The sequence below is a fragment of the Cyprinodon variegatus genome, unplaced genomic scaffold (assembly GCF_000732505.1).
Source record: "Cyprinodon variegatus isolate N-32 unplaced genomic scaffold, C_variegatus-1.0 Scaffold258, whole genome shotgun sequence".
In the NCBI taxonomy this organism is placed as follows: domain Eukaryota; kingdom Metazoa; phylum Chordata; class Actinopteri; order Cyprinodontiformes; family Cyprinodontidae; genus Cyprinodon; species Cyprinodon variegatus.
Window position 1 is genome coordinate 3,823 of NW_015150711.1, and position 13,098 is coordinate 16,920.

Here is a 13,098-nt window from a genome sequence, read left to right on the forward strand (position 1 = left end):
CCCTTTTAACAGGAAGAAACCTCCAGCAGAACCAGGCTCAGTGTGAGAAATTATGAATATGCCCTTTGTTTTAAATCTAGGCTTTAAGTTTACTTTTTTTTTTTCATCTGACCTTTTTTTCAGACTGCCAAGCCGTGTACAACACACTTAAAACAAGCAGCAGGCACTGACCAGAGAGCTTAGACTTAGACTACTTTATTGTTATTTTGTATACACATAATGTTTACGAAACTAAATTTCTTTTTGTACAGCACTTATGACATTTCCATTTCTTAGAGTGTAGCAGTGATCAAATGTAAACAGAGAGAACAAAAGGTTGGGTTATACAAAAAAAACAACTGAAGTAAAAAAAAAAAAACCTGCAAGAATTTAAGGCTTAAGCTCACATTTATTGGAAATATTCTCTAATCAAAACCGATTAGAATTGTACTATATTTATATAATACATTTAGATATGCATACAACCCTCTGTTGGTAGTTAAGAAGGAGGGTTGTTGCATTTTCTCTTTCTTCTTAATCGAAAGCAATTTAGATTAAGACAACTTTTTTAATCACAGAGGGCAAATCATTTGAAGCTGGATCTATTCATTATGAAAACTAGCTATAATGGTTAAAAAAATCCGACATCAGCCAAACATTAACAGTAATTTACATCAATAATGACAGATGTTTGCAGATCAGATTAATCTGGTCTCAGGTTTCAGAAATATATAAGTGAAGGACGAAGAAAACAAAAAAACAGTTATAGGTAAAGGAAGAACTGCCAGGCTCACTCTTCTTATGAAGACTATATGAATATTTTGCACTAGAAGCTGCTTGAAGGAATTAAATGAGATGTTAATTTTAGAGGTGTTACGGCCTCCTGTATGTCTAGGGAAGTGGGGGCATAAACATATAGGAAGAAACTGGTAAGTTCTTATAAAATTATGATTTATTTGATTGAAATAAAAACACCAACCTGGTCAAAGTTTCTCTGATCTATCCCAAAGCCTTCAGGCTTGGTCGTAAAGCATTTGATGAGGATTTTGGAGAACAAACCAGGAATTATAAGGAAGTTCCAAGGTTTTTGTCCACAATAAAGTGGATTAAATGTCAATATTGGCCAATGGGTTGCCAGGCAAGAAAGAACTCCAAACCATTTGGCAAGTTTGAATATAAATTTGTTGTCAGTAGTAAGGTGAGGCTTTATGCCTGAGAGCACTGTACCAAGTGTCAGGCACAGTGGCGGTAGCATCATGTTGAGGTCTGTTTTAATGTCATTATTCAAATTCACCTCAATTCAACAGTCAGTTGGTTGAAACTAGGGAACCACTGGGTGCTTCAGCAGGATTATGATGTCAGACACACTATTTTTGGAATTGATAAAACAAGCTAACATTAAGCCTACTGAATAGACCAAATCTAGAGGTTTTTGTTTATGTGTTATACTTAAAAAATAGGTGTTTTGCTGGAAACAAACCAGTTTAGATTAACCTGGCCATTTCTGGTAAGAAGTAAAAGATCAAGGGAGAATTATGCAAAACCCTTAATAGGAATGAATGATATGTTTGAAAATATATCATTATATGAGCCTTTTGTATCACTCAATATCGATGATATTGATTTCCTTTCTTTTTTTGTTTTTTATCTATTGGAAATGAGGATCACAGGAAAAAATATTTCCATACAGAGGTCAGTCCCAACACCAACCTGGCTTAGCTTGACTGTGAGAGGCTAAATCTTTTCCTCTGCCTACATTTCCCAGAATGCTCTGCAGTTCTGGATCAGAGTTCATCAAAGTCATAGAACAATCAGACATATTACCTATGGATAATGGTCAGGTGTCTACACTGCTATTTTTTTATTGCCCAGCTTTAACCCTTGTAACTGACATTAGATGGCTTTAAAAGACAAACATTTATTTTAAAACCTGTTGAGAAGTATATGTAAAGTTCTGAACACTCAGTTATGATCAGAACTGGAGAAGTTAAATTGGTTGGTTTAATTCAAACATTCAGCTTTTGCATATACCTCAGTGTACCTTACGTTTTTTTCTCCCAGACAGAAGATGGAGAACTTCATCCTGTATGAGGAGCTGGACAAGGAGGGCGGCTTTGTTTTCTATAAAGGAAGAAGAAAGGGCAGCCTCTGCTATGTGGCCATCATCTGCACAGACAAAACCCAGAGACCGGAGATCACGAACCATGTATTTTTAACCATACCAAGTCTCTTTCTGTTTAAATACTGATTGCATGGTCACTTATAATGAACTGATGCAATAGACAGTTATGAATCCCATTCTGTTATGATGATGCAGAAAATCTGTATCAGACGCATGAATTGTTGAGAAAAAGGAGTTTTTGATTACTAGGAGCGTATTTAATGAGAAAGAGTATGATGATGTGTTTCTGTCCCATTAGGTACGTCTGAGCCAGGATCTGGATCATCCACATATTGTACGCTTCTATGAATGGTTTGAAACAAGTAAGAACCTGTGGGTGATCGTGGAGCTCTGTTCAGGTCAGTATTTTCATCCTTGTTCCCAGATAAAGACTTGATGTGTCAAAACCTGGAGTTGAAAATAAAGTGAAGTCTGTTTTTTTTCTGTGTTAACTATTTTACCTGTTAGGTGGTTCCTTGGAGTCTGTGGTTACTCAAGATAGAAGTCTTCCAGAGGATATTGTGAGAAGGTTTGGATGGGACTTGGTCAAAGGATTAAGACACATCCATGGTTTGGGAATCATCCTGTCTGATTTAAACCCTGCAAAAGTTAGCATAACTATTTCAATCCAAAACTAACAAGCATCACAAAAATATGATAGTTATTTAAAGTAGTTATTGTTTTTTTTCTCCCCTTCAGATTCTTCTGGATGCCAGCGGCATTCTGAAGTTTAGTGACTTCTGTCTGTCCAAGAATGAGGGAGAGACTCTGGAGGACATTTTTACAACACTCTCTGCATGTGGTGAACCAGAGGGAGGAGGCAGTAAGAACATGAGAACAAGAGTGCAAGGTAAGAGTTAAACATCGCTGTTACGCTTATTGAAGTGAATCTGCTGATATAAAACTTTAAGATTGGAAATTGGATTTTAAATACTATGTAAGAAGAAAGGATATGATTCCTGGTTAAAAAAAAATCTATTTTACAGCACTGTGTAAAATAATAATTCTCTTATATTTTGCTAAAAAAGAGCGGACCTTTCTTATGATATGTTAATGTGCTTTTGATTAATGATTTTCTGGATTACTGTAAAGTTTTATGATTTTTTTTTCCTTTTGTAATAAATAATCATCTGAGAGCTTTCACTTTTAAGTTAAACAAAGGTCTCTTACTCAAAGCCCTATGCTGTATCTGCAGCAGTTGTTCTCTTTCAATAAAAAATGTTCTTTAAGATTTACAGAGTTTTTAGTTACCATCATAGTTAGTCTTTATTTAAACCATAGTAAAACAAGACAGCAGGGCGTGCTGGGGTGCAGTAGTTAGCAGGCACGACCCATGAATGTAGGTCTTAGTCCTGGGCCGGGTGACCTGGGTTCGAATCCGGCCTTTGGTCCTTTGCCGCATGTCCTTCCCTCTCTCTCACACCCTCTAATGAGCCACTAGTGCTGCAAAAAAAAAACAAAAACAAAAAAACAGCAGAAACTAAAAGACGAGATCACGCAAATATAAAAATATAGCTCAGCTTGTGGTGTAATTTTGTTAAGTTAATCTTTGAATTTTCTTAAACTTGGTAACATTAGCAAAAAAAAAATCATCTTATGTCTAAAGTTCATGTCAACAACTCTAAGGTCCCATCATCTACCCTGAGCTCAAACGACCCCATATGGATGCATTTAATCCAAAACACAGTTAAAAAGTTTATATGCATACAAAGATTTGGATAACGTGTTGGCATTGTGGTTGTAAGGAAAAGATACAGAGAAATGCATCATTATTAACATGGCTAGTAGCTTAGCATATCATGCACTGGCTTTTGAACTTGGGACTAGAACCAGATTAAGTTAGAATAGATGTTCAACCAAATCCTGTTTCCTACTTGCAATATAAAAAATAAACAAAAAACACAAAAGTAGTTATTTTATTTTTTTTAACTGCATCTACAAAATGAGAGCTTAAAACATGGTATTTGGTACATTGATAGTGTTGTGAGAACATAGAGCACTAGAAATACTAAGATGGGCCAATGTTTTTAATCCTGGATCTCTGCTTTAGTGAACCAAAAATGAGCTTCCAAAAACAACCCCATTAGAAAGGTTCTGTCCAAGATCAGCACTGGAAGTCTGTGGGGAAAATGATTATATTTGAACAATAGCCCCAAAAAAGCCTTCAGAAAGTCTGAATAAACAGTGATCAAACATATAAAAATAGAGAGAACTCTGCCAGTATCACTAAAGATGGTATGCAGTGTTTTGCATGAAGAGATGGATACAGCCCCCAATAAATTGTACTCAGGATAAGAACCACTTTAATGTATTTTCCCTCATGTAATAAAGTGTCCTTTTCATGAAAATGAGGTTATCAAACCAACAAAAACAAATGAAAATAAACTTTTTTATGCGTAAATCATTGAATATATTATATAATCTCTTTTCCTATTTATATATTTCCACTACAGGATAAGAAGTCTTAATTTATCCTTACCAGTGTTTGTCCTGTCTGGTGCTTTTTTTAAGTCAAACTATGTTTTTTGTTTTATTTATTCAGTGAAGGTTAGAAAATTATACTTAAGATAAATTAACTTTAATTCAAAACAATACTACTACAGTTGAAGCAAGAGTATGATGCTGTAAAGTTATTCCTAGAAGTAGATTTATTTTCTGAAGGTTTTCTCGGGTAAATGGAAAGTAAAGTAAACCTAATTTCTCCCCACCTCTGTTGAATGTGACTGTAAGGACAATAAGACATGCAGCACAGGCCCATTTTGGAATGCTTTCCTGCGCTCTTATTGGTTAACACCGACACAGGTCACTTTAAAGTAGACCAAGGAAAAAATAATTTAAAAAATGCAGTCACAGATAGAACCTGTTTTTCTACAGACTTGCATACAGCTGGCAGTAATGTATCAATGCTTTTCTAACAGCATGGTTGTTATTCTGTCACTTCTAGGTTCTCTGGCCTACAGCGCTCCAGAGGTTCTGCAGGGATCAGAAACCAGCAGGAGCTCTGATCTCTGGGCTCTCGGTTGTGTTCTCTACTACATGTACAGCGGTACGCACTCATATACATTTACAAAGAGACACATTCACACATTCAAAGTAAGGCTATTTCATTTTAAACTATGTATAATACATTCTCTCTTTTGCTAGTCAGCTTTTTTTTCATCAATTGTAACTAAACTGAATTTCTGATTTTAAAGTAATCCAATTTCAAAAGGAACTTGGGTAAAAATGATCGGCCAATTTGTTAAAATCATGTTATATTCAGAATAGAACATGTTTAAAATAAAAAATTGATATTGTTGATATTAATAGTCTGTTGTTGTCATGATGGGTCTCTAGTGTTTAAACCCACATGCAGAGCACCACAGGAAACGGAGTAGAAGTTTAACAGTTTATTAATGAGAAACACACAAGAATGATAATGAGCTGGTTCTGGTACTGGTCCGGGACTGGAATCACTGAGTATCTGCAGAGATGGATAGTTTGGTTAGCCAGGCAGCGGTGATGACTTGTCAGGGGTTTGATTCTGGTTTGTACCTTGATGAGGGTCAGATTGATCGATGGAGGGAGGGAACCGGTTGGGTCCAGAGACAGTGGGTTCAGCAGAGAGCTCAGCAGCAGCAGCGTCTAGTTTCTGACTAATGAGGTTCAGACCTTGAGTTGGTATCCTAGCTCTCCCTTGAGAGCTGGCTGGGGAATCCAGACTGATTGTCTTCAGATTTGGCTTCCCTGGGCAGGCAGGCAGGTTTCCAAGCAAAGCTCTTCCAGAGCTACAGACTTCAGTCGGGCTTTCCTGTGAGCAGAGAAGACAGAGGCTGGTTAGAATCTGGTTACTCTCCAGAGCAGACAGAGATTCTATGTGCAGGCTGAGGATCAGGTTCTGCTAACCAAAACTGGTCAACACTCTGGCGAGGAAGACAGGTCTGGCTGCTGCTTACAGTATGTAGGAGGTCCCCTGATGGGCTGATGATCCTCAGGTGTGCTGGAGGCCCCAGCCCAGGAGACCCACAGCGCTCTCTGCTGGAGACAGGTAGCAGATCTCCAGATCCCACCAGTAACCCAAGTCCCAAAAGAAAAACATACAACAGGAGGGGATCCTCGGCGCCCTCTGGAGAGCAAGCCTCAGGATCCCAACAGTTGTGGAGAGTGTGAACACTTCTGCCATCGTCTGTTAGGGTAGCAGACTTAGAAGAGAAGACTTAAAGAAGTTCAGCATGTAAGAAATACGGCTCTGTTCCAAGATCTACAGTAGAACATCTGGAGATAATTTTTTTCTTCATAAAATGAACATTATGGAAAAACCTGGAAAAAAAAAATCCTCTTCAGATATATAAGAACGATAAAGTGTCTTCAGTCAGAGGCTTCTCTTCAAGACATTACAGGAGATACTTCCTGCCTACTGCTATCAACGCCTACAGTAACTGCTTAAAGAAATCACTAAAGGAGTTTTTACAACACTTAAATTGGTTTTGTCTAGACAATAAAGTAATTTTGAACTGAATTGAATTAAGTCAATTTCGAATTCACCAAGAGAAAAATAATTTGTGCAAAATAAAAACAGGTGGTGGAGAGTTTGAGCAACTCATTAGGTTAGCTTAGGTGAACAAGAGAATTGGGTGTAAAATTAGCATCATGGATTGGATGAACATTTTGGAGATAAAAGACTGGTAGAGGTTAACAAATATGAAAAACTGAATCAACAACGCTGGGACCCTTTTTCCACCTGGATCCCCGCTCTTTTTCGCCCTCATGTCCCTCTGTTGTCTGATAAACCTGCCCCCACTTCCTCACCACCTTGGCCGTATCTAGACCCACAGCTAGTTCGTGATTGTCCCTCTTGAGTTTTGGCGTGGAATAACATAGTGCAGACCACACTTCAAAATTGGTCATAAATCAAAATATCTGCAACAAGCTCACTGCGTCACACTGCTGCAGAAGTATAACCGCTTTTGCTTAGAAAGTCCAGAAATCACTGTCTACAAGCATAATTCACCATGCTACTGTGGGACAGGCATGGACTGGTAATCGGGCATACCGGTCATTTGCCCGGTGGGCCGACGTGCTGTTTGGGCCGGCAGACCCGACATGTATGTATGTCTGTCTGTCTGTCTGTCTGAATGATTATTATTATTATTATTATTATTATTATCATATTATTATATATCGGCCTCGTTATATTTGCATAATGTCATGAACCGAGGACAGATGGACCCAGTATTCAGGAGAGACAGTCAGTAGGAAAGTTCAAAAGATATATTAAAATAAAAACGAAACAAAAGCGGAGCTGTGGCTCGCGGACACTGCAGGCGGGGGGGCGGGGCACCGCCCAATCTCAGACACTCTAGGGAGGAAACACAGGTAAGTGACCACGATAAACTGATGTATGATTATCTGGGTTGGTCACTTACCTGGTTTAACAGTCCAGACCACGAGTGTCCCCAGTGCTGCAGTCCCAGAGGTTATGCTGGAAGCTGATCCTGGTGAGGGATCCAGAACAGACAGGAACAGGCAGAAACAGGCAGGATCCAGATCAGACAGGAACAGAGACAGGTGGCAGGATCCAGACTTCCAGGCATGCACAAGCTTCCAGGAGGGTTCAGAGTCTTACTGGGACCAGAAGCATGACCAGTAGGTCACGCACAGGAGCAGACAGGATCAGGTGCAGACAGGCAGGCACAGTGGAAGAGGGTAGCCGAGACAGGACGTAGGAACCGGAACTTGAAGCAGACTTTAAACTGGTCTCCACCCTGGAGCCAGGCTTACTTTGATAAAAACTGCCCCCCCCCCCCCCATAAAAAGCCAAAAACCCAGGGGACTCCGCAGGGGAGGAACAGTGGACGATCAGGAGACGAGACAAACACTAAAACCCTCTTTCCACTGGCTAGGATCCAGGACATGAACCAAATAAAAACTGAACAGAAAGACTGACAGAAAGACAAGCAGTGATCTGGCACTGAATGCTCAGGCTGAACTGAATATAAACCACAGGAAACAGGTGAGAGGAATAAATTATGATTGAGGCAGGGAAGGAAGAGGGCAGGTGAGACGAATTACTAATTAAGGGTGAGCAAACAGACCAGATCATGACACATAATGCATGAAGAAAAATAAAATCAGCAGCGCAAGAGTCTGTTCCGATCATCCGGCCCTTACCTCAGGCTACTGCAGCCCATTGGTTATCATCCCTGACAGTCTAAAGGGCTAGGCCAATCAGATATGGCTGCATTAGATCTCAACCATTGAATTCAGGTTTTCTGTACATTTTTACATAATATTCCAGCATTTTTTGGCATTGGGTTGTTGTTCCCCTATCCTGACTGTACTTGCTTCCCAGGTAAGCCTCCTTTCTGTTCTGATGACAACACTCACCTGACAGAGATGATTTTACAGCAGGAACCCCCACCTCTAAAACAGACAGGTAATAAACTTTAAATGAACACATGTGCAACATAGTACCTAAATATTTACTCTCTACTTTTTACTCTGACAAGTTGGTCATTTTTCAGCTTTACAGTTCAGCCATTTATTTTATACCCTGTGAAAGACTTAGGTTGAAGTTATTTTTTTTTATAGGGAATGGTTTAAATAGATGAACATTTGTTTAATTTATATTTACATGCAAAAAAACACAGGTCACAAATTATTTATACTATTTTCCATAATCAGTGGAAAGACATTACACATACTCGTCCTTTGTGTAAGTACTGACAGAGAGGTGCAGGTTTCTGCTTGTATCTTGGAAATGTATTGTTAATTTTAGCCGGTGGAAACATTTAGGAAAAATTAAAAGATTCTTTAAACCTTAATCTGTCAGGGGTGGGAATAATATTGTGTCCAATTGTGTGTAATTCATTGAGTTAGAATATGTTACTTTTTTTCCAGCATTTAACCCAAATCCTCCCAGTCAGGAATTCCAGAATCTTCTGAAAGGCTTGTTAAACAAAGACCCAACCAAGAGGTAAGACTCAAACACACAAGTCCCTCCATGAACTGTGATTACAGAACCATCATCCTAATAGTCTGCAGTCGTTTTGAATATCTTCAGATTGCTTGTAGTTTAATTTACCTCCAACTGAAGATCAAGTGTTGCTGCAGTGTTGTTTTCTCATGGTTGGTGATAGCTGATACCAGTTCTGCTAGAATCCCCTATAAACTTCAGATGGATCTTTGCACCAAAACGGCTTAATCCTCTCATCATTAGCATGCCGTGTAGCTTTGCAGATGTCTGGAAATAAAGAATGGATTTGATTGGGTTGTTGGAAAGAGGGATGCAGCTTCAGTGGGTTCAGACTGAGGCTATTTGCCTCCAAGTTTGTGTTGTTCTTGTTGGGCTGCTGATGTTAAATCGTTTTTCTTCATTAGGATCAGCTGGTCAGAGCTGGTTTATCATCCCTTCTGGACACCAGTAAAAGAGGAGGAAGATGATGCAAAACATGGGGGGAAAGAGGATGAAGATGCTGATAGGTAGCAACAAACAGACTCCCTTACTGTTGGATGAGTAGATGTATTTTCTTTCTTTTCTTTTAACATTTTTTGAACGTTGAAGTAGTAACATGTTATTCAGCTTATAAGGTCGTGACTAGTATGTTGGGGTGACTTAATCCATTTTTTCATGTATTTTTCTTTTCTACAGACATAGAAAGACATGTGGCCCATTTCCTGCAGAACAGACAGTCAGTCTGGGCAGTAGCCACTCAGCTATTAGCCAGCCAGGTGGGGGTGAATCAAAGAAAACAAAACCCTTTCCTGCAGCAGCAGACACAGGAGCTGAAAGCCAGCAGTCTGTTACACCTGATGCATACGCTGGAAGGTTAAAGTCCAGCAAGAGCTCATATGATGAGGGCCAAGTAGAGCCTAGAGTTCTCCCTGAACCCAGAGGAGTGGAGGAGCTGTCCTACACCCCACAGCCCACTAAATCATATATGACAGGTAGCAGATTGTCTTTAGTTTTATTTTCCTTTCAACTCTAGGTGTAGGAGTTCATTTCATGACATCACATGGTGAAGAATTCATGATGTTTCTGGTTTATTTTTAAATAGTTTATTCCAAGATTAACATATCGGCAGTTCTTCCTTTATTTTTTGTCTTACATAAAAATGTGTTATGTATAAAAAAAATCCATACTTGTCCTTTCTTTAGGTGAAGTCCTGGAGCTGAAACCAAAGAGCGGGCTAAATCAGGACAACTCTGAGACAATCTTTCTGCTCAGGTGGTTTGTTGAAAAGTTTATATTAAAGTTTTTACCAATAATACAGATTTAAACTTCTGATGGAGTTTGTATATCTCGGACCATTTTATCTAGAAAAGTCTTTGTCTTTATTCATCTTCATCTGCACTTCATTATTTGTCATCTCTGTTTATGCAGTGGTGCTCATAGCAGCTCAAGAAGTCAATGCAGCATCTCATCAAGCCAGAACTCAGAGCTGGAGGTAAACAGTCATTTTTCTATTTATGACTCACTGTTAATTCACTAGGCTCACTTATTCTACTACAAATAAAAAAGCAGGGCAATGAGAGCATCATTTAGTAATATACGGTAGGTGAAGCACAAAGGCTGCAGACTCCTGATCTAAAAGATGAAAACTTGGAACCTATCAACACAGCTGGAGCTTTTATTTGAGTGTCATTTCTAAATAATTGTTTTAGTTAATTGTAAAGATGGAATATTATATTGGTCCAAGAGAGGGATAAGTTTAATTCCATCTGTCATTGGATATCATCATAAGAAAATAATTTCGTATTAAGTTTTTTTTAAGTTTCTCTACAAGTTTCTCTTTTTAAGTTAAGTTTTTTTTTTATGTTTTCTGTCTACTTGTTTTTTTTGCTTCCATCATGCCTGAATTTTCTTAATGTGGGACAAAAAAACCATTTCCTATCCCATCTTTATATGAGCTGTTAAGTTTAGTATAAAAGGGAGTTACTCAAAGTTATCGTTGGAAAAGGTTGACGTAACGTTGGGGTTTCAGTCCACCCTTTTTAACTAACTCTAACTGCATAAGAAACGTTAATGTGGTGATATTTGAAGGTCTTCTCTGTTGTCATTTGGTGTCACTCTTTAAAGCGGTGCTAAGGGATGCTGTATTAAAAAGGAGCGTGCTGCACATGTTCAGGAACAAGACAATACTGCATTTATTCAGTGTACAGTATACCAAATCAACAGGGCTAAAACAGGCCTTCTCAGTATGAATGTGTACCATTACACTCCTATCACTGAAATGTTTAAAAGTCAGACCAGATGATTGTGATTTTAGGGTCAGAATTAAGTTAAAGTAAAATCAAATCCATAAATCCGGCCTATCCTGGTATCCATTCTGAGCACGAGACAAATCTACAGCATGTGTCTGCTGATACAGCATCCCACTGGGGCGTTGGAAGCAGGAGTTTGTCCTGCAGCTGAAAGGTCGTCGGTTCAAGCCCGGCTTTGGATCTTAATGTTGCTGTGTCCTTGGACAAGACACTTTACCTGCATTGCCTGCTGATGGTGGTCAGAGGGCCTGGTGGCGCCATTGTACAGCCACTTATTTCTGTACCTGCTGTTTTTTATTCACTCAGGTTGTCCCTGATCTGGACGTTACAACCTGTGTGAAGCGTCTTCTTTACACACACTCCGATCTGAGTTTCACACAAATCATTGACAATCCCAAGGTATGGATGAGGAGACAAAGTACACATGCTCCATCTTTTTAGTGTATAAACATTTTACTTGGTCTTTTCGTTTACTGAACACAATTGCAGTTTTCTACTTTGTGGACTGAGTAGCAAGAAATGTGTGTACAAAGCTGCAGCAAAGAGTGAGACGTTACAAACACTGATTTCTTCTGGTGATTTTAACAGATTCTGAAAAGCACTCCTGTACGATTTGATGCCAAAAGCCTCTGCGTGCCAGCATATTCAGGTATGACCACAGGCAGCCTGCATGGAGATAGAGTTAAATATATATAAGAACAAGATAAATCTTTGGTCTCTTGCCTCGTCACAGTTGAGAAGCTGCTTTCTCTGAGTGACGATGAGTGGAAAGGCTTTCTGTCACAACTTCATTCATGCCTTGAAGAGAAGCCCCCGTCCATGCCAGTCCCCTCCTCAGCTGCCCTTCCTCAGTCTACAGCTGTTCGATCTAAACTCAACCTGCTGTGTTACCTCTGCTGCATAGCTGGACACACGATTATCGCTGACCGCCTGATTAACTCCACTCTGGTAGGTAGACATTCACATCCACTCCCTGTGTCGTCATTGGGTTTAATGAGCATAACTGTAGATTTAATACATTTTGTCTCTTAACATATGACAGCATGACAGAGTTGGGTCCTTGGTGCCACCATTGGTGTAGTTTGAATTTGTGTTCCTAGAGTTTTTATTCCTCCCTCCTCAGCAAAGAATGCTAAATGTTAATGTGATGCTTTTTATTGCTCCTATCTTGGTCGTTAATCTTAACAGCTTTATTTTCTCATTTCAGCTACATGACTTTTAGAGTATTTCTCCACCAGGTTTGCACTTTTAAAGACGTTTGTCCTCATATCCCTGCGAAAATAGATGAAGCTATTAGAGAAATAATGGAAAAGAGAACTTATTTCAATAAGTTAATTCTAAAACGACAAAGTACTATAGCTGAAGCACAGAGGGATTTATTTCAAGCATTTTTCGGGTTATTATAGCTTACAGCTCATTAAAAGTGAGGTTTTCAGTAAATTAAAATTGTAAATAAAATAAATGGAAAATATTATTTTATAATTTTGTTGACTTCTTGCAACAAAAGAAAAAAAATTTATGTACTGTAAAAAATGTATAAAATGCAACGCTACTACTCAGATGTTCACTTGGCAGGACTTGAAAGGGGATCCATATTCTTTACATTTACAAACAATGGATTAAAGGAATAGTACACCCAAAACATGATTAGCCTTCATTTTCTACTCACCCCCATGCTGAACAACACTCTGGAGTACTTTTTTGATATCTCAAAT

General features: G+C 38.8%; 1 protein-coding gene across 2 annotated transcripts in view; it reads left to right on the forward strand.

The window, feature by feature from the left end:
- The first annotated feature begins 2,020 nt into the window (after positions 1-2,020).
- The window catches only part of ulk4 (unc-51 like kinase 4), a 118,793-nt gene continuing 107,715 nt past the window's right edge, over positions 2,021-13,098 (forward strand). Inside the window, exons 1-14 of one of the 2 annotated variants that reach the window (XM_015382498.1) lie at positions 2,021-2,185; positions 2,400-2,499; positions 2,609-2,748; positions 2,840-2,990; positions 5,085-5,186; positions 8,472-8,555; positions 9,020-9,095; positions 9,500-9,601; positions 9,771-10,066; positions 10,277-10,346; positions 10,503-10,566; positions 11,690-11,782; positions 11,972-12,032; positions 12,117-12,331. In XM_015382498.1, the coding sequence (XP_015237984.1) occupies positions 2,048-2,185; positions 2,400-2,499; positions 2,609-2,748; positions 2,840-2,990; positions 5,085-5,186; positions 8,472-8,555; positions 9,020-9,095; positions 9,500-9,601; positions 9,771-10,066; positions 10,277-10,346; positions 10,503-10,566; positions 11,690-11,782; positions 11,972-12,032; positions 12,117-12,331 (1,692 nt within the window). In that variant the 5' untranslated portion in view covers positions 2,021-2,047. The remainder of the gene's footprint in view (positions 2,186-2,399; positions 2,500-2,608; positions 2,749-2,839; positions 2,991-5,084; positions 5,187-8,471; positions 8,556-9,019; positions 9,096-9,499; positions 9,602-9,770; positions 10,067-10,276; positions 10,347-10,502; positions 10,567-11,689; positions 11,783-11,971; positions 12,033-12,116; positions 12,332-13,098) is intronic. The other variant, XM_015382499.1, reaches the window with a different exon arrangement.